The 21,387-nt window shown below is 40.1% G+C and overlaps 1 protein-coding gene across 1 annotated transcript in view; it reads left to right on the forward strand.

Annotated features, from left to right (window-relative positions):
* Positions 1–21,387, forward strand: part of LOC136858695 (adipokinetic hormone/corazonin-related peptide receptor variant I-like) — a 441,435-nt gene that overhangs the window by 135,018 nt on the left and 285,030 nt on the right. Inside the window, exon 5 of the mRNA XM_068225731.1 lies at positions 2,973–3,112. Coding sequence (XP_068081832.1) covers positions 2,973–3,112 — 140 coding nt within the window. The remainder of the gene's footprint in view (positions 1–2,972; positions 3,113–21,387) is intronic.

Consider the following 21,387-nt stretch of genomic DNA (forward strand, 5'->3'; position numbering starts at 1 on the left):
TGACACCTTGAGCTCTAGACTCGGCTGCGAATCCCGGCTGCCTTCCACCTGGCAGTCCGCCGGTTCGAGTCCGTGGGAGGTCGGTACACGACACCATAATCTTGAGATCATACTTTGTGGAACACGGAGGGCCCGTGCTACGACCTGCTGTGTTTGACCTGCCTCCAGTCGCCCTATTATTCTACCCCTCATAACGTCATCAATATGTGTTCATTGAGCCATTTTCACCACGCAGTCACCATTAGCACGTCTGAAAACATCTGCGCACTTACTCGCTGCACCGTACTCTGACATGCACCAATACACCTATGCGTATTTGGACTGCTTCCAACGCCACCGTGCGACGATCGCAGGTCAAATGCACCACATGGTCATAGGCCTACCCCGAGGTGATTTAAAACCGCAAACCGCCCAACATATCGTTGTTTCTCCATGTATCAGCATTATCCGTAATTTCTGAGCATGAGTGTATATAGTAATTATCCAATACATGTTCTACGAAGAAGTTCACGAGATAACTGTAACGAAGCACTGAGCTAAATACATAAAGTACATGTTTCCATTTCTTGTACCCTATGAACTAAATTAGCGATCGATACTTTGATACAATGATAGGAAATAAATCAATATTTCCATTCAAGTGCAGACGAGAACAAAATATCATAATAATGAACAGCTAATGATACCTTTCCAACTGCTATATTTTCGGACAAACAGAAGTACCCGTTCTTCGTACGGGTTATCAGAAATTGGCTTTAGTCACTCATGCCATCTGTGTGACTGACTTCATTAGATATTTATATATTACTGGTGTATTTACTCAAGTACGTAGAAATTATTTGTCATTTTTGGAATTATAGTGTATCTTCTTCTTTACTTCATGGGGGCCTCTAAATATTAGTTCCTAATTAGCGTCGACCTCTAAGATATTTTTCTACAATGTTTTTCCTTCATTCCCACCTAGATATACCTGCTCCCTTCACACACCTGCAGGTTTAGCGTAAGTATACTTCCGCTAGATGGAACCACAAATATAAATATTATTGGATGTATTTGTTTGACCCGACATTTCGTAACTATTACAAGTGATCAAGGAAATACACGATGCATAAAAGAAACTACTAAAATTATCGAAAATTATAATTCTCTGGGCTTGTCACTCATGTCGCACATCATATAGTGAATCTGAGTATAAATGTTGAGAAATTTTTTCAAGTCATAGGCGCACCATCTTAACAATTGTGTACAGTATATAGGTTGTTTTCATGGTTACAATGATCGGAAAAGTGGACCAAAATATCGGCACTAATAACATCGGTTCGTTTCTTTATCCGATTCCTAGAGCAGGGTTAGTGTGGTTCCAATATCTCCATAACGGTTGGTTTTAGGGCGTTAAAACATGTTTTCTGGCCCGAATGGTTTACCGAGTTTTGTTCTTTGCGTCAAGGGATTTAAAATGAGCTTTGTCTCGTCCTTGTACGACAAATTCGATTTCGCCTATATTAGCCTATTACTTTAATATTTTTATATCTCCCCCCCATCGCACCTACCTCGAATTCTTTTGAAAATAAAATACAGCCCATGTTACTCACTGGCAATGTAGCTTTCTATAGGTGAAGTAATTTTTAAAATCGGTTCAGTAGTTTTTGAGTCTATCCGTTACAAACAAATATACAAATGCTTCCTATTTATAATATTAGTATAGAATAATAGATTACATCCCTACACATACGATTGCCGTCAGGAAGGGCATCCATCTGTAAAACAGGGTCAAATCCCCATGTGCGACTCAGTTCGCACCCGCAACCCCACAGGTGTGGGCAACGCTATAGAAGAAGATACTCATTTTAAAAATTCACCAGCTTTTTTATTCTTTTCACCCCCTTAAGTGTATTTTCCAAAAAGAGTGTGTTCATTTTTAAAGAAGATTCCAAGTACCAATTTTAAAGTCTGTAACATCTTTATATTTTGAGATATATGTATCCTCATATAAATAATTCAACTACTTCCTCACTATTTTCACCCCCCCCCCCCCTCACCTTAAGTGGACTTTCTGAAAACGAATATTTGTGTTTTAGTTTTAAAGGGGATTCCAAATATCAATTTTCATGTCTGTAACATGTTAGGTTTTTGTGATTTTAGATAATTTTGCTGTTGTAGAATCCTGGAGCTGACGTTGCCATGGTTACGGCAGTTCATTACTTTATCCGATTCCTAGAGCAGGGGTAGTTTGGTGCTAATATCTCCGTAACGGTTGGTTTTATGGCCTTAAAACATGGTTTTTGGGCCCGTAGGGCTTACCGAGTTTTGTTCTTTGCGTCAAGAGGATTAAATTGAGATTTGTCTCGTCCTTATTCGACAAATTCGATATTTTGCCTATATTAGCCTATTATTTTTATATCTCCCCCCCGTGCCCCCCACCTCAAATTGTTTTTAAAATAAAATACAGCCCATGTTACTCACTGGCAATTTAGCTTTCTATAGGTGAATTAATTTTTATAATCGGTTCAGTAGTTTTCGAGTCTATTCGGTACAAACAAACATACAAATCTTCCCCTTTTATAATATTATAGTATATAAATATAGGAGTTCGTCACTCGTGAGTGTAAAATAAGCAAACACAAACAAAAGCATCTGTGTATATTTATCTTTAATCAGCACTGGAAATATTGTTTCCCAGAAGGTTTCTTCAACCACTAAAGTAGCTACTAAGAAAACATTTTGTTACAACAAACGCCTGTATTCGTAAAGAATGGTAGCCGTAGGCAAAAATAGCAGCAGTATGTTAATAAGTGGTCTGTAGAGTAAAATATTAATTTAAGTAAATAATTTTGTATTTCTATCTACATGTTAACGAAGGACAATTAGTCGTTCTAAATATAAAAGTTCAACCCTGTTGTTCGTTCAACTGTCGAGTGTATGAAGTAACACAATATTATCTTCTGCTTACAGAATCAAATGGGCGGGAAGAGAGATACAATGGCCGGTTACGTCTCCGCAGGAGTGACATGACCAACATTGAGAGGGCGCGTTCTCGAACTCTGCGCATGACTATCACCATCGTGGCCGCGTTCATTTGGTGCTGGACACCGTACGTCGTCATGACGCTGTGGTGAGTACTAACCAAACTTAAATTTATGTCTGCATCCGTAACATACGACAATTATATATGTGGTGGGTGGTATAGCATTTTACAGTCTAGTACAGAAAAGGACCTGATTATGTATAACGCAATCATCATAACAGTTAGACTATTTCTAAAGTCCATAAATGAATGCGAGGATAACTGTCGTCACTCAATTTCATATAAATTTGTAACCACCGACTAAGTGGCCGCTTGTTTTAGGTCACGTAGCTACGAGCTTTCATTCGGGAGATAGAAGTTTCGAACTAAGCTGACAGCAGCCCTGAAGATGGTTTTCCTTGGTTTCCCATTTTCACACGAGGCAAATGCTGGGGCGGTAACGTAATAAAGGCCATGGTCGCTTCCTTCCGTTTGCTAGCCCTTTCCTATCGCACCGTTGTCATAAGATCTCTGCCGAAGACACGTAAATCGAATTGTAAAATAATTAGATAAATGTAACCTCTTCTAAATAACCGTGATAACCGTATGGTTAGAGTCGCAAAGATATGGGCTTGAATTCGGAAGATGGTCATTTCGATTCCCGCTGCCGGCAGCCCTAAAGATGGTTTTCCGTGGTTTCCAATTTTCATACCAGGCAAATTCAGGGCCTATAACTTAATTAAGGCCACGGCTGGTACCTTCCAATTCAAGCCCTTTCCCATCCTTGCGTTACCGAAAACCTTCAAGGTGTTAGTGCGTCGTTAAAGAATTAGCAAAAAAAAAAATAGTACAAATAATGGAAGAAAATGTCTTGAGGAACACACGCTGATTGTTAAAAACCTCGAGTATTCAACGCCTATTCCAAAGTGGGGAATTAACTCCGTAGCAGTTGAAAAGTTGCATATATTTTTATTGTAATTTACTCAGGATGTCATGATATAAAAGTCTCAGTTATCAGATTTTATTCAGTACTATTAGTATGAATGGGGCTCTGATGCCTTGCTAACACAACTATGCCTTTCTGATCCTCACTTTGGTATTTACCGGCCATACATATTCGAATCGCATGGTGCAGAAGACCCTCACATCCACGCGATGTGATGTTTCAGGAGAAGGATACAACTGAATTAGTCTGCACGCAGAGTCACAAATGCGAATCCACTTAAACCAACGCAAACTGGATTCGGAGCACACATCTTCTGTAAAGTTGGATGCTTTCTGTTATTTTGGACTTCAAGATATAATGTATTAAACTTGTTGGATATTAGGTTTCCTGCTCCAAACGGACAGACAATTAAGTATGTAGGCAAATATTACAAAAGAAGACATTTCTCTCCAATATAACCTACAGTATTTTTGTTGGGCCACATATCTGTTTTGGAATACATATGCCCATAAAAGGATTGAATTTCTGAAGAGTGAGCGATTTCTTTTCAAATAGGTCAAATTTTTGTCACTAATCATTGGCACCTCAACATGGAAACCTGGTTTGGATTTGGAATCTGGAATTAGGTGGTGTTCTGAAATTCTGAAGATACGTTCCTGCAGCCCATCAATCAAATTTCGAGCTTTGAACCACACCAGGATTTTACAATAGGGAACTCCATAAACTCTGAAAAACTCCATGCACTTCATAAATTGAAAATGCTCTTTCATCTCTTTACGGACTTTCCTTTCTTACGACTCCACAACAGTACATTTTACTTATAACATGCTGGTAACCAAGATTTGAAATTGAGAATTTCTTCTTTTTGGACCAAGAGTACCGTAAAAACACTTGTAGAGCTGGAAGAGATTATTAATTCTGCGTAATCCACTGGAAAGTACACTTTATCTACATCTTCACAGTTCTCTTTGAAATACTGATATCTGTGTCATAGAGAAGGTAGCTGTGCCTAAGGGGAAAATATTGATGGACTGAATCAAATCTTCCTTTTGTTAGCGATACAAACATAAGCTAGCACAGCTATCGGAGGAAAAAAAGACATGCCTAATGCTTGTGCTAACATATCCTTTGATGTAACTCAGGATGAATGAACACACTTCACCTCAAAATCTTCGTTTTTTCATTTGTTACTGTTGTTTCATCGCATATATATAATACGGCATTGTACGATATTCAGTAATGAATATTGGAAATTTTGAAGGAAGTTGGTGAAAATAGAATGTGCTTTGAATGGGAAAGATTGTAAGCATACAATTTTGCATATAATCAATGCAGATTCGTGAACTGTTTGCTCTGTTACAGCCGCATGCCTAGCGTTGGCATAGCTGGGGCTTTTTGTTTCAACTTTTAATTGTTCCTGGACACGATATGTATAAATTTAGGTTTGATCCAAATTTTAATTGAAATCATCATTCAAAAATTTTCAATTAAAACCAATATGATACTTTTATTTCAGGGTGGTCTGGCTGAAACAATATCCACATTTTCTTCCCATTCGGCGACATTTACGCTTATCTTGCAAAGTGCCCTTCACCAATTGAAAAACTGTTAACATGTTCTTTAGTTAATATCACCTAACCCGATATTGCACTGGTAGATCGCTGTTTACCGCGTATACCTTTGGGTGTTTTACTCGAACATGTAAGGTATCTTATTCTTCGTAATCTGTCACCAGAGACACCGTAGACAGATAAAAACGCCTACTTACGTACTTCAACGCGACGAGCAGAGCTGGACAACCAATATATGTACGTGTGCATTTCGGGTTTTCTCTTGTAATGTACGTTATTTTGTGACAATCTCGGACGTTATCTAGCAATGCACTAATTATCCGAGTTCTATTTTCTAGATTTTTTTTTTTTTGCTATTGGCTTTACGTCGCACCGACACAGATAGGTCTTATGGCGACGATGGGACCGGAAAGGGCTAGGAGTGGGAAGGAAACGGCCGTAGCCTTAATTAAGGTACAGCCCCAGCATTTGCCTGGTGTGGAAATGGGAAACCACGGAAAAACATCTTCAGGGCTGCCGACAGTGGGGTTCGAACCCACTATCTCTCGAATACTGGATACTGACCTCACTTAAGCGACTGCAGCTATCGAGCTCGGTTTTCTAGAAATTTAACCACCCATTCAATCACTCTTTTCTCCAGTCGAATAGCCCTTATTTTCGTCAGTATTCTCCCACAATCTACTCCATAAAAAGCCTTGTCAGTACCAATGCAATCCATTGGATCTCAGTTTAAAATCTCTACTGTACCTTATTGGATACCTGCAAGTTGAGTCTCACTGGAATAACTTTTCATGAACCCGAATTGTTTTCCACCTAACCAGTAAATCATTTCTCAAACGTGTCTAATATAATCAGAAAGAACGCTTTTTTAAGAGCTTGTGTGCGTTCAACACATCTATCTGTGCAACCTGTAGTAAACCGCTTTATGTTTAAAATCCTTTGATTTGTGCACTGGAGCAACTATCGACAGCCCTCTATGCATTCGATATAATTTCTTCATGTAAATAATAAAAATATTTCGACCGGCTGAACAGAGCAGTCGGTTAGACCAGGACTGAGCGCCTCACGAGTATTGTTCCCGTTCAGCAGCAATACACCCTTTCTTTCATCGGCTCTGTGACGGATCCACAGGGCCGTGATATTTATGGCGTTTCCCATGATTGAATGGTTTTATTTGCGGGTTAGAATACGGAATTTTATATCATAACTGACTAGTGTGTGGCCTACCGCTAGGCGCTGCTTATTTTAGTATAACCTTCAGCCGCTTGTATTTGAGGCTTTTGGTTTCGTGGTTACCGAGTGAGTTTACTAGCGGAATACCCACTTGGGGCAGATTTCCGTAAAATTTCTTAGCCATGTTCCGTCCTCTATCCCTAAGGGTTATGATGTGACACTCATCGTGAGTGTTGGCATTACGTACCAATCGGGACCTGTAAGAAGGCGAAGTGCCCGGTTCTGTACGGCTTGCATCTTATTCAGGTGCCAGTCAGTAACAATGCCCCATATAGAGCAGACATAATCAAGTAGCTGTTCTACTGGTGAAATGTACAGTAAGAGTTTGTTTTCTGGGGATAGGCTGTTTTCAGCTTTCAATAAATGAGTTAATTATGAGATCCTACTTGTGGTTCATGGCCGCAATTAGTGATATATGCTTCCGAAAGGTCAGTCCTCGGTCTAGGGTGACACCCAGGTACTTCGCACTCGAAGACCATCTAATTACTTTTCCAAAGAAGTTCCGACCGCCCTCGAGCCGGCCCATGCGTTTAGTGAATAAGGTGGCATGGCACTTATTTGCATTAATTTTGATTCTCCACCTTTCGAACCATGGCTTGAGAGTGAACAGGCTTTCCTGGAGGTATTGTTCGACTCTAGGTGCCTGCCATGAGACCGAAGAGAGAGCCGTGTCTTCAGCATATACCAGGTGGCTCCCGAGAGCCGTACTTTCTATTTATAAATGTCCAGCATGCACAATTGGTGAATGGGATGTCTACTAAATGATGTTCAAGGGGCACTACTGTCAGCGGACATGTCAAGTCAGAATATGAAGAGAGAAGAAACGGATTGTCGCTCGCAACGTGTTACTCAGCGCTACCTGTCTAATGCACCGCTTGCATTAGTAAACCTCGTTTTCGACCGCATAGTTCCAGGCTGGTGTATTGTACAGTAGCACTATACTTGATGTCTGCATATCGGCAATGGCTAGTGTGTTCAGCAGCGACGAATACATAGACATTATTTAGACAACCTGGTCGGAATGCAGCCGAAACTCCAAACAGACGTATGACACCTACACACGTATTTCGCCGAACAGTACTAGTTTGTGTTTCATATAAGCAACTCTTTTATCGAGTGGAAAGTTCACACGTGTATAAATTAATAAGTTATTAAATTTCTTTTTCTGCATCTTTGGCGTGTTCACAAACAGTAGCGGCGATTAGGGGATGGGGCGAGAAGTGATAGTCGCCCCTCCCCCCACATTGTGGATTAAACATTACAAATTTATTCCACTTTAGTCAGCTGGAACTAGGAATTATTTAAAAACAGATATTTTTACAGGCCTTTTTGTCTTATCTGCTAATTCATTCCTTAATTTCCTTTAATTATTGACATAATATTGGCGGAAATAGGCACAAAATGCCGTTCGTCGCGGCTAACCGATTTGTATAGTGCTGCGGCAAGTAGTGGAGACTTTCCATGTGATGTGAGAAAGGGTAGTAGGGGTACATATCTTTTTTTGACACGGTCGTGGACACTGATTTATAATTCACCCGCTTACCGCGCGCATCCATCAGTCTGGCAATCTCTTTGGTGTACGGCGTCAACTCTAAAGACCTGCACCAGACCTCCCGGGAGGGCATACGTCATTATTATAAATTTATGTGAAAGGTAAAAGATGCATTATATTAGCTTTAAGACAACAGCAAAATATTTTAATAATAATAATAATAATAATAATAATAATAATAATAATAATAATAATAATAATAATAATAATACATTTCGGTCACTTTCATTTACCAGCCATTATTCTTCCCCTGTGAGTTAGAGTGGCAGAATAACATCCACAGTATCCCCTGCCTGTCGTCAGGGAAGCGTGAGTCACCGCGCACCTCATCCCTCATGCAGTCATCGCAAGCATCAGCTGTCCAAAATCGTGAATTTTGAGACTCATTAGAATGTTTACTTTACCTACCAGTTTGTAGTCGTGAGTTTTGATACTATTTGTAACTAATTTTATAATAATAATGTTATTTGTTTTACGTCCAACTAACTACTCTTTTACGGTTTTCGGAGACGCCGAGGTGCCGGAATTTAGTCCCGCAGGAGTTCTTTTACGTGCCAGTAAATCTACCGACACGAGCTGAGGTATTTGAGCACCTTCAAATACCACTGGACTGAGCCAGGATCGAACCTGCCAAGTTGGGGTCAGAAGACCAGCTCCTTAACCGTCTGAGCCACTCAGCCCGGCTAACTAATTTTAGCCAGTGTGTTTTGAAACTCGTGAGTTTTGAGACGTAAACAGTATCCTCAAACAATTCAATTAATTTTTAAATTCATTCACCCCCACTTCATTTGATTTTCCGAAATCAAAGAAATACGTGTTTCTTTACTTTTAAAGCAGATTCCAAATACCGATTTTCACGTCTGCAAAATCTTTCGTTTTTGAGATAATAATATCTTCATAAAAATAATTCAACTAATTTTTCAATTCTCCCCCTCCCCTTTAAGTGGTTTTCCGAAAAAATGCCTATTTCTTTATTTTTAAAGGAGGTTAAAAATACCAATTTTCACATCTGTAACATCTCCAGTGTCTGCGACATTAGCATTATGATAAAAAGAATTCAACCCCATTTTCAGTCATGTTTACCCCGCCCCCTCCTAATTGTTTCTCCGAAAACAAAAATACAGGTTTCTTTATTTTTCATAGACATGGAAATACCATTTTTCACTTCTGTAACATGTTCAGTTTTTGAGATATACTGTAGAAATTCTCATTTATAGTTCACTCCTTTTTTAGTTCCCTTTAAGTGGAGTGTGCGAAAACAAATCACCTATGTTTCTTTACTCTTACAGAAGATTCCAAATACCAATTTTTACGTCTATAACATTTTACGTTTCTGGGATATACTGTAGATACAGTCTTTCTAAAAATTCAACCCATTTTTCACTCCTGTTTAACCCCGATTAATTGGATTTTCAAAAAACAAGAAATTCGTGTTTCTTTGTTTTTAAAGGATATTCCAAATGCCAATTCTCAGGTCTGTAATATATTCATTTTGTGAGATATAAGTATCCCCTTTAAAGACATTAAACCCCTATTTCACCCTTCTGCACCCCTCCTAGTGGGATTTTCCGGAAAAAATCTGTTTGATAGAGGTACACCCACCCCCATAGCGACGGAATATCCATAAATTCTCCCTCAGTGAGCACTTACAATGTAATATAAATTATTCTCAAAATTTAATGTCTTTATGCCCAGTGGTTTTGGCTCGGCGATGATGAACGAGTCAGTCAGTCAGTCAGTCAGTCAGTCAGTCAGTCAGTCAGTCAGTCAGTCAGTCAGTCAGTCAGTCAGTCAGTCAGTCAGTCAGTCAGTCAGTCAGAACATGTCCTTTTATATATGTCTATATATAAATGTGTAAAGGACTGGAATCACAAATAAGGCTTTTCGCAGATGATGTTATAGGCTACAGTATAGAGTAATAAATTTTTTATGGGATTGAGAGATACTGCAAGAAGCAGCTCGACAATGTTGTGATACGGAAATCCGACAATGGTATGGCAGTAAATGAGGTGAAAAGTCAGGTTAACTTTCACCAAGAGAAAATCTTCCCTGAGTTTTAATTGCTGTGTAGATACAGTGGAAGTATCTCATACTGTTCACCTAGGTATCAGTAAGAGGAAATATCTTTGTGGAAATCACATTAACCGGATTGTAAAGAAAGCTTACAGATCACTTCATATGGTTATGAGGGTATTTAGAGAATGTAGTGAGAATGTGAATGAGAATGACTTATATGTCAGTGGGAAGACCCCAATTAGTTGTATGGGACCTCACCCGAAATACTTGCTTCGAGAATTGAAGGAGATCCAAAGGAAAGTGGGCATGATTTACGACAAAAGATATTGATGGGAATTTTCGGCTGGGAGGAACTGGGAGAAAGGAGACGACCTACTCGACTAAGTGGTAAGTTAATAGCTACCAGTGGAAAGACGGCATTAAATATTAGCATACGAAGAAGGTTGAAAGGTGTTTTTCAAAATAGGAAGTATTATAATATGAATATAGATTCGGAATTCAAGGGTGCAAACTGGGGCAAAGTAATTAGGGATTTAAATAATTTACCATGGGATAAGTTCGATAAATTTCAAACTTCTTGGAAATAATTTAAGAAAAAAATCGGGTTAACAACTGATAGGGAATCTACCTCTTGGGAGACAGCCCTAAATGTATGTTACTCGTGACTGATTGATTGGTAAAATACAGCATTGCTCCTGGCTTGTGTGGATGCTTCAGTGAAATTCAAAGAAAGTATTTTAATAATCACTGACAATAACAGAATTCATTGCATCTGACCGGATACCTAACTGAAACATCGCGGATATCTGTAAATCAACCTTAAGAGTACCGGTACTTAAAACAAGCCTGCAGATTATATGAAAAAGATATTCAGTGATAACTTATTATATCTAAAGGAAATGAAAATGAATGATTTAAATCTTATTTGAAGTCGAGCATCGATGTAATTCTGTTGGATGAAATTAGTCAGGAATAGTGGTATATGGTGCTGTAACAGCATTAAATATAGCTATTTCTTGAAATAAAATGTTTCTGCGTCAATAATATAAGCAATTTTGTTATAATGCAGTGAGAGCGTTCATACATCAGCAGTAAATACAAGAAAGATTTGAAGAGCTCCTAAAAGTGGCCTGAATTACATGTCATGATCTGGAATTTATTTTCGTTAATAATAATTGTTACCGTGTTTTGGTGGTAGTTATGCATGAAAGAAGGTGCTGGGTGGTGAATGGGTCTCAAGCTACTAAAGTGAAATTAATTTTAAAATTTAACAAGGTTATATTTTCTTTTCAAAATTAGGTAACAACAAATAGAACAGGTACTTAGTAGCCGAAACACGATTGACAAATACATTTACATAGGTACCCCATTTGGGGCTTCAAAAGTCAGAAACATAATTCTTGAGCAATGAGCCCAACCTTACAATGAACACCATACAACAAAGGGGCCGAAAACCCCCAAACATGCCAGAAACATCTGCTTCCAATTACATCCAAAAGCCTCCTTGAGGCAGAAACACAATTTTCAAAAAGGGCAACTTCCCCCTAAAATACAAGCCTATCATAGGCCACTCCGAACTCCACCTTTAAGCCGTCCTCAAAGGACATATACACAGGGGCAAAATACCCAACCTACTGAGGTCTGATAAATAACAAGAAGATTAATACATGACCTCTAAAATACAATTTGAGAGGAGGCGAACTTGCACTCCTAATACACTTTGCTTAAGACCTACTTGGCACTAGGCCGTTAATACAAGGGCTAATCCCATACTACAGAGGTGACTTAATAGCAATTTACATTACATTACGGAAGAATTGGTTGAGAAAAATAAGTTCACCTCAGGACGATGTGAGTGGGAGCTCGAGAGGGTTAAGCACTCTCTATCCCGATATGTCGTTTTAAAAGAGAATATATGAAAAGAGTAGTTACATTTTAGGAAAAGGTTACATGGTTGAACGCTTAGAACCCGCCCCGAAAGTTAAACTGCTGAGCTAGCAAAGAAAGAAGTTATTAATCGGCCATTACCTTGTTGTTGACCGCTGCCGAAGAAAGAGGCGCTTCCCGCCCCCTGCTATGTACTTAACACACTGAAAGATGGAACACAAGTGGCCCGGAGACCCGAAAATCAGCAGTTTATATCCTCTCGCGGAAGGTTCTAGGCGTTAGGGGAAAGAAAACACCCTCCCACAAACTCTTTATTGTGTAGGACTCCGCAACAGATTCAAGTTGGGGGAAGATACACCAGATTGGTCAGAAATTAATAGAAGAAATTCGGGATTGGATACATTCATAACAAGGGGAAGAAAGGGGTAAATATTGCCAACTTAAACAATGACAGAAAGAAATTTAACAAAGAACAAACTCTTGAAATTAAATTTTCTCCAAAAAAAAATAGTTCTTTGACTCCGCACTAGGTTGCACTATTGTAGATCTTCAGTAGTGTCCTCTAGAAGAGAAAGTTCACACTTCTTACTTCAAGCGAAACAAAAACACATCAAAAGTGACACAGTTCTAAAACTCCAAAATTTACAGGTAGTGACATCTTCCGAGAAGGTAGAAAATTAATACCGTCAATAAAGTTCAGACTTCCTCCAGCAGAGGAGTTTTAACTGGCGCGCATTTAAATTAGCGGCGTGGAGGTGTACCACCCGGTACAGACCTCCCCCCCCAAAAGTTCCTCCAAGGGGTAACACAGAAGAACATAAACTTTTGTTTGAAAATAAGGTCCAAGTTTTGATGTTGATATTAAAATAAATTGCAGAAGTATTTGAGAAATTTCTTAATTCAGTTCCAAAATTTTTGTTGTAATTGGTAACGTAAGGTATTTATGTTTGTAGAAGGCGAATTTCTGAAGATAATCTTTTAAAAGGTGATGAAAAATTTTGCAATGTCCACCAAATTTGTTGTTGAATTCCCAAGTGTAGTCATCTCTTATAGTGACTGTCCATGTAGTTGATGTAGGCTAAGTTGGATGGCCAGACCGGCCGTTGCAGCTTGCGTCCAAAGGAGGCCGCTCGGACCCCTCAAGTACCCTGAGATACCGCTCGCCCGCACTATGAGGGGAGCAGAGGTGTTGAAGCACGCCGCGCCCGCGGTGAACATATACAGGCTGCGGGCAAGTAGCAGGTCGTGCGCCGCACATCAGCCTTGGCCGGGAGGAGAACTCCGGCTCGCCGTGCACACGTCGTCCTCGCTGGGGCCGAGGGGGCCCGTCCTCTGCTCCAGTAGCTGCACGGCGTCGCGCGGCTGCGGGGGCACTGAAACATTAAAGCTTGGCGGCAGAATTGTGTTGGACTATCATCTTCTTTGAGGGTACAGGCTTATGGAGAGGTTGAGGGGCCAGCGGCGTGCAAATATCCATGGCATAAGTTAAGCCACTGTGTAAGGTGGAGCAGGAGACGGGAGCGTGGTAATGGCCGAGGCAAGGACAGAATGGCAGTTTAACGGATCGGGGAAGGTTTTACAAGAGGCTTACATATAAGACAAAATATTATAGAAGGGGCAGAAAGCCTTAAAAGTTGAACTCAAAAAAAAATATAACCTTCATATTCCTTTCAAATTATATGAAGCAAGTTGACACAAAATTTACACTGGTTTCACCTGTGACAGGTGAACCCTAAATATCCTCTCGGTGGCTGGATTGCTTAATAACAACGTAACCGGGGTGAGGAAATCGAGAATTATACAAGGCCCATGAAATCTGGGGGCAAGCTTGCCCGCGGGAACAAAATTTTTGACCATTACTTGGTCACCTACCTTTAAAGGGGTGGGTCTCCGTCCACGATCATACCTTTCCCTAACCTTTTCATGAGATACTTTAAGATTAGCTTTAGCCTTCTTCCAAAGATCTTTAATGTTGTCCGGATCTATTGTCTCGGGCAAAATGTCACTCAGAGACCAGAGGTTAGAGAGCGGCGTGTTGGGAACAAACTTAAACATCAAAGAAGCTGGAGTAAACTTGTGAGATTCATGAACCGCCGAATTCAAAGCAAAAGCTATCCAATGCAGGGACGTGTTCCACCTGGAATGATCTTCATGATGATAGGCAATAAGTGCGGACCTGAGATTACGGTTAACCCGTTCAGCCAGGGATGGTTGAGGGTAATAAGCAGAAGTCGTTACATGAGAGATGGACAAGTCAAAACAGAATTTACGAAAAAGATTAGATGTAAAAGCCTTAGCATTATCAGATACAATATATTGGCACGGACCAAAAGAAGCAAAAATAGAATTTAAGCAAGTAATTTTAGACTGAGCGGTAGCCAGCTTAGTCGGAAATAACCACGAAAATCTTGTAAAACCATCTACACATACAAAGATGAATTTGTTGGCATTTCCCTTCGACTGGGGGAATGGTCCTACATAATCAATATACAGGCGTTCCATGGGGCGCGATGCTTGATGCGAAGACAAGAGGCCTACCTTGGTGGACATGGTTGGTTTACTGAGCAAACAAGATTTACAAGCTTTTACAAGTTCACGAATTTCGCCGTCCATACCTTTCCAGATGAACATTTCACGAATCTTTTCACGGGTTTTAAAGATTCCAAGATGCCCTCCTAATGGGGTCTCATGATAATACTTGAAGATCATAGGTACAAGAACCGCTGGAACAACAACTTTCATCAACTTATCATGCCTCGAAGGGCAACATAGAACACCATTCCTCAGAACATAAGGGACAGCATGTTCCCCAGAAGAAAGGGTTTCCATTATCGGAGCCAGCGTCGGATCTTCACGTTGGTATTTCTCAATATCCCTAAAAAGCATGGGAGCATCTGTTAAGATGGCATTAACACCAGATAGTATGGACTCGGAAGGTGATGAACTATCGACCGGTTCGTGGGTCTCGACGTCGTTATGAAACATACGGCTGAGTCCATCAGCAACAACATTTTCGGTACCTCTGATATGTCTAACATCAAACTGGAAGGCGGAAATACGAATAGCCCAGCGGGCTATACGACCAGTACGACGCGGCCTACCTAAGACCCAGCTTAAGGCTTGATTATCTGTTTCCAGGTCGAATTTGACATGTTCCAGATAGAGACGGAACTTTTCTAAGGCGAATAAGACTGCCAAACCTTCGAGCTCATAAATGGAATACTTGGCTTCTTGAGCCGACAATGTCCTAGACGCATAGGCGATGGGGCGCCTCCCTAGTTCAGTCTCTTGAAGAAGGACTGCAGCTACCGCTGACGACGACGCGTCTGTTTGGACGATGAATTTCTTTGAGAAATCAGGCATAGCAAGGACAGGGGCATTACAGAGAGCTAATTTCAGATCTTCAAAAGCGGCTTGTTGAGAAGGTCCCCACTCGAATTTGATGCCTTTCCTACGAAGAAGGTTTAAGGGCGCCGCTCTATTAGCAAAGTTAGGAATGAACTTTCTGAAGAAATTCACCATACCAATGAACCTGGCGATACCTTTAATGTCCTTGGGAGGTTTAAAATCACGGATGGCCTGTGTTCTAGAATGATCGACTGCTACACCATCGGGTGACACAATATGCCCTAGGAATGACATAGAGGGCTTAGCAAAGGCGACCTTGGACAACTTAACGGTTAACCCAGCCTTACGAAGGCGATCGAGAACTTCTCGCAGATGATCTAGATGTTCTTCAAAAGTCTCTGAAAATACGACGACATCATCTGAATAGTGATATAAGTACTCGAATTTGATGTCGGAGAAAACCCTATCTAGTAACCTAGTGAGCACAGCTGCTCCCGTAGGGAGCCCGAAAGGCACGCGGTTGTATTCATATAAATTCCAGTCCGTGGCAAACGCTGTAAGGTGTTTAGACTCTTCGGCAAGGTGAATTTGATTATAGGCCTGATTTAAGTCCAAGATGGTGAAGAACTTGGCCTTACGAAACCATGAAAAACAAGAATGAAGGTCAGGAAGGGGCACAGATTGCAACACCACCTTCCGATTGAGAGCCCTGTAATCAATGACAGGCCTGAAGCCTCCTTGGGGTTTCGGGACTAGAAAAATAGGCGATGAATACGCCGACTTAGAGGGCCTAATAATACCATCCTTCAACATCTGATCGATAATTTCTTTCAGAGCCTTCATTTTAGGTGGAGATAGCCTATACGGTGGAAAACGAACAGGAATCGAATCCGTGACCTCAATTTTGTATTCAATAAGGTCAGTAACACCAAGAGTATCAGAGAACACCTCGGGAAACGACTGACACAGTTTGCGAATACTATCAGCCTGCTCCTCAGGTAGATGTCTAAGGTCTAACAACATCTCATCCTGGGTAGGCGAAATAGAAGAACATGACACAGAATTACACTTTAATAGTGGTATTTTACAACTAGAAGCAAATTTGAATGTGCACGACCTAGACTGGAGATCGAGCACAAGACCAGTGTGAGAAATAAAGTCAGGTCCCAATATAATGGGGCAAGACAATTGCTTGGCCACAAACAATTTAATTTTCCATGTAAACTTAAAAATACGAATCTTGACCAGTAAGGAACCTAGAATTTCTAATGGAGATGAATTAGCCGAAATGTATTGAACAGGAGAAGAGACATAGTCAGGAAGTTTACAAACCGATTTCAATTTAGAATACCATTCAGCCGAAATAATCGAACAAACACTCCCTGAATCTAAGAGAGCTGTTATAGGCTCGTTATTTAACTCAATCTTAAGAAAAGGAACAGGTGCGGGGGTATCCGCCGCAATCCTAAGACATTCTTTAGGGCATTCAAAAGATGAATTTGAAGGCTGATCGTTCTCTGCATTTACAACCTGTTTACTAAGGGCTGAGTCTCGGGAAGATGGATTAGTCGACTCAGCCGGAGCCACTAGTCACTTTTTATTATTGGCATAGGTGGAATTTGCACCAGAAGTTGAGCAGGAGGGGGTGCTATTTGAGTTGGGACAATTCTTGGCAATATGTGAGAAAGCCCCACATTTAAAACAGCCTTGTGATGACCCGGCTCCATTCCTTGTCCCACTTGACTTGATCAGCGGACACTTGTTGCGCAGATGGTCAGGCGACCCGCAAGCATAACATTTACGGGGATTGACTGGTCGGCGAGGTGGAGGCCGAGTGTTACTAAAGGAAGGCGGAGGTTCTTTCGCGACACGCAAAGAATCGGCGTATCTAACTCCTTCCGCTGAGACGGCCAATGCTTCAAGTTCAGAGAAGGTTTGCGGGCACGCCGCGAAACACAAATATGACCTATAGGGGGGTGAAATTCCCTCTACAATAGCCTGTACAATCTGATCTTCAGGAAAATGAAGGGCAAACACCCTAGTATAAAACTTAATGTCCTGTATGAAATCAGCCAAGTTTTCATCCAAGCGCTGTACACGATAATAGTACTTCTGAATAAGGGAGGACCTGGCCCTAGCCGGGATGAAGTTAGCTAGCAAATGGGCATGGAAATCCTCAATAGAAGATTGCTCGGCAATGGCTCTAACTATTTTGTCAGAGAGAATACCAATAGCATACGGATAGATAATTTGCAAGATTTGACATGGAGAAAGAGAAAAAACAAGGGCATGATCCTGAAATTCCACTAGAAATCTTAAAAATGAAATTACGTCACTGGTGGTATTAACGGAAAACTTAGAAATACCTCTGAGCAACATTGCCAATGGATGAGGCTAGCTACTAAACCCGGGTGACATAGTAGGTAAAGGTTTCAATGGCAAAGAAGTTAATTCAGAACGGATGTTACTCAGCGATGCACGGCGTTCAGACTCGTTGTCCAATGGGGCAGAGATAGTTTGAGCAGCGATGGTTTTCCTATTTACTTCTCCCTTAGCAGGTTCTTCCTCGCTACCTACATTCACTATGGTGGGCTGATCAGATTTGGGAGGAACTTCCCCAGTTAACAATTGAGTGACCTTACTAGATAATTCGGAAATATTTTCCAGGAGCGTACTAGCTTCCTTCCTCTGAACATCATTCAGTTTTAGAGACAACAGATCGTTAACCCTATTCGAAAAATGATATAGCCTGCCTTGCACACGCTTAATTTGATTCGGAGACGGATCATTTTCATCAAAAAACTAACTACAGAAGCTAGCCCAGTAACATTCTCCGTGATCGTGGAAAGAGAATCGTCAATTTCTTTCTCTCCCAAATTGGGGATGGAAATGGGCAAATCCAGGGACTCTCTAAGCTTGTTAGTGTCTATTGCAACCGTGCCTCCAGATTGCACATTTCTGATAGTTAATTCATAGATCAACTCCTCCTTGCGCAAATAGTTAAGAAGGAGAACATCGCGAGGGCCGGGCATGATGACAGACCAATTTTGAAAAGGTCAAAAAATTCCAGCAACTGAGAAAATGGTTAGAGTTCGGAACAAACAATATTTAGCCGTCAAAAGGGGCTAAATTGAGACCCATTCAACCACGCTCTGCTACCACTTGTTACCGTGTTTTGGTGGTAGTTATGCATGAAAGAAGGTGCTGGGTGGTGAATGGGTCTCAAGCTACTAAAGTGAAATTAATTTTAAAATTTAACAAGGTTATATTTTCTTTTCAAAATTAGGTAACAACAAATAGAACAGGTACTTAGTAGCCGAAACACGATTGACAAATACATTTACATAGGTACCCCATTTGGGGCTTCAAAAGTCAGAAACATAATTCTTGAGCAATGAGCCCAACCTTACAATGAACACCATACAACAAAGGGGCCGAAAACCCCCAAACATGCCAGAAACATCTGCTTCCAATTACATCCAAAAGCCTCCTTGAGGCAGAAACACAATTTTCAAAAAGGGCAACTTCCCCCTAAAATACAAGCCTATCATAGGCCACTCCGAACTCCACCTTTAAGCCGTCCTCAAAGGACATATACACAGGGGCAAAATACCCAACCTACTGAGGTCTGATAAATAACAAGAAGATTAATACATGACCTCTAAAATACAATTTGAGAGGAGGCGAACTTGCACTCCTAATACACTTTGCTTAAGACCTACTTGGCACTAGGCCGTTAATACAAGGGCTAATCCCATACTACAGAGGTGACTTAATAGCAATTTACATTACATTACGGAAGAATTGGTTGAGAAAAATAAGTTCACCTCAGGACGATGTGAGTGGGAGCTCGAGAGGGTTAAGCACTCTCTATCCCGATATGTCGTTTTAAAAGAGAATATATGAAAAGAGTAGTTACATTTTAGGAAAAGGTTACATGGTTGAACGCTTAGAACCCGCCCCGAAAGTTAAACTGCTGAGCTAGCAAAGAAAGAAGTTATTAATCGGCCATTACCTTGTTGTTGACCGCTGCCGAAGAAAGAGGCGCTTCCCGCCCCCTGCTATGTACTTAACACACTGAAAGATGGAACACAAGTGGCCCGGAGACCCGAAAATCAGCAGTTTATATCCTCTCGCGGAAGGTTCTAGGCGTTAGGGGAAAGAAAACACCCTCCCACAAACTCTTTATTGGGTAGGACCCCGCAACAGATTCAAGTTGGGGGAAGATACACCAGATTGGTCAGAAATTAATAGAAGAAATTCGGGATTGGATACATTCATAACAAGGGGAAGAAAGGGGTAAATATTGCCAACTTAAACAATGACAGAAAGAAATTTAACAAAGAACAAACTCTTGAAATTAAATTTTCTCCAAAAAAAAAAATAGTTCTTTGACTCCGCACTAGGTTGCACTATTGTAGATCTTCAGTAGTGTCCTCTAGAAGAGAAAGTTCACACTTCTTACTTCAAGCGAAACAAAAACACATCAAAAGTGACACAGTTCTAAAACTCCAAAATTTACAGGTAGTGACATCTTCTGAGAAGGTAGAAAATTAATACCGTCAATAAAGTTCAGACTTCCTCCAGCAGAGGAGTTTTAACTGGCGCGCATTTAAATTAGCGGCGTGGAGGTGTACCACCCGGTACAATAATAATAATAATAATAATAATAATAATAATAATAATAATAATAATAATAATAATAATAATAATAAAATGGCAGTAATAACAGTAATTTTATGTCTCAACTACCGTGTGCAGGAATTTTGATTTGAAGCCGTTTAGGCTTCGTACATGGCAGTTTCAACGTTACTAGTTTTCTCCTGCTCCATGGATGAGAAAATTGTACATAAAATAAAGTTTGGTTCTCAATTTTCCTCGAATGCTGAATTTCTTATAATCATTTACATCAACTAAATAACTGTATGGCAGAGAAAATTAAAACAATTAGAATTAATATTACTATTAAATACTTTACCTAAAGGTGTAATTTCTTTCCTTTTTCATTAATTTCTTGTACGAAAAATGAAAAATTCACAATAAAATCATTATGTAAAACATTTCAACATATCAAAAATACATTTTTAAAATTTATGATTAGCAGTAACTATACCGAAAATAAAGCCAGTATTTACCTTTAAATTTAAAAGCTGTAGAGGAGGAAACTTCGATTCGATTAAATTAACATTGCCTGCATATGCAATTCAACTTCCCTTACAGTTTAATGCTACGTAGTTAAAAGGGCATTAAATACTTGCATATTATTACTATTATTAGTAATATTATTAATAACTGTGTTGTTATTTTCAAGTGATTTTGTTAATTATTGGAAATTACTTATGATTTCAGTTTTGCACTATACCATTCACTTACGACAATAAAGCAGTAATCCTTTGGATATTCTCGATCGGACATGAATGTAACTTGCTCATTCATCCGTACATTTAACAACTGGTGCCCGCCACCAACTGTTTTGAACAAGATAATTACCAGCCATTCAGAAATGAACTACGTCATTCTAGTCGAACAAGCGACATTAGTACAGCGAGTCGGGCACTGCGAGGTTTGAATCAGCTGGCCAATGAGATGGAATATCAAACCGATGCAGCGATTAATCATTACTGCATTGTGCACATTGTCGTGCAGGTTTAGTTTTTCTTTGCAATTGTTGCTTTATTTGTTACTAGTTAACTTTCACAGTACCATTTTATTGCTTTTAATTATTCGTTCTTTCATTTCAAAATGCGAAGACATTCAAATATTCAAATTTTATACGCTGTTTTCCATATTTTTACTACAATTAACGTGCCTCCACAGTAAACAGACGCGA

The sequence above is a fragment of the Anabrus simplex genome, chromosome 1 (assembly GCF_040414725.1).
Source record: "Anabrus simplex isolate iqAnaSimp1 chromosome 1, ASM4041472v1, whole genome shotgun sequence".
NCBI classification, from domain to species: domain Eukaryota; kingdom Metazoa; phylum Arthropoda; class Insecta; order Orthoptera; family Tettigoniidae; genus Anabrus; species Anabrus simplex.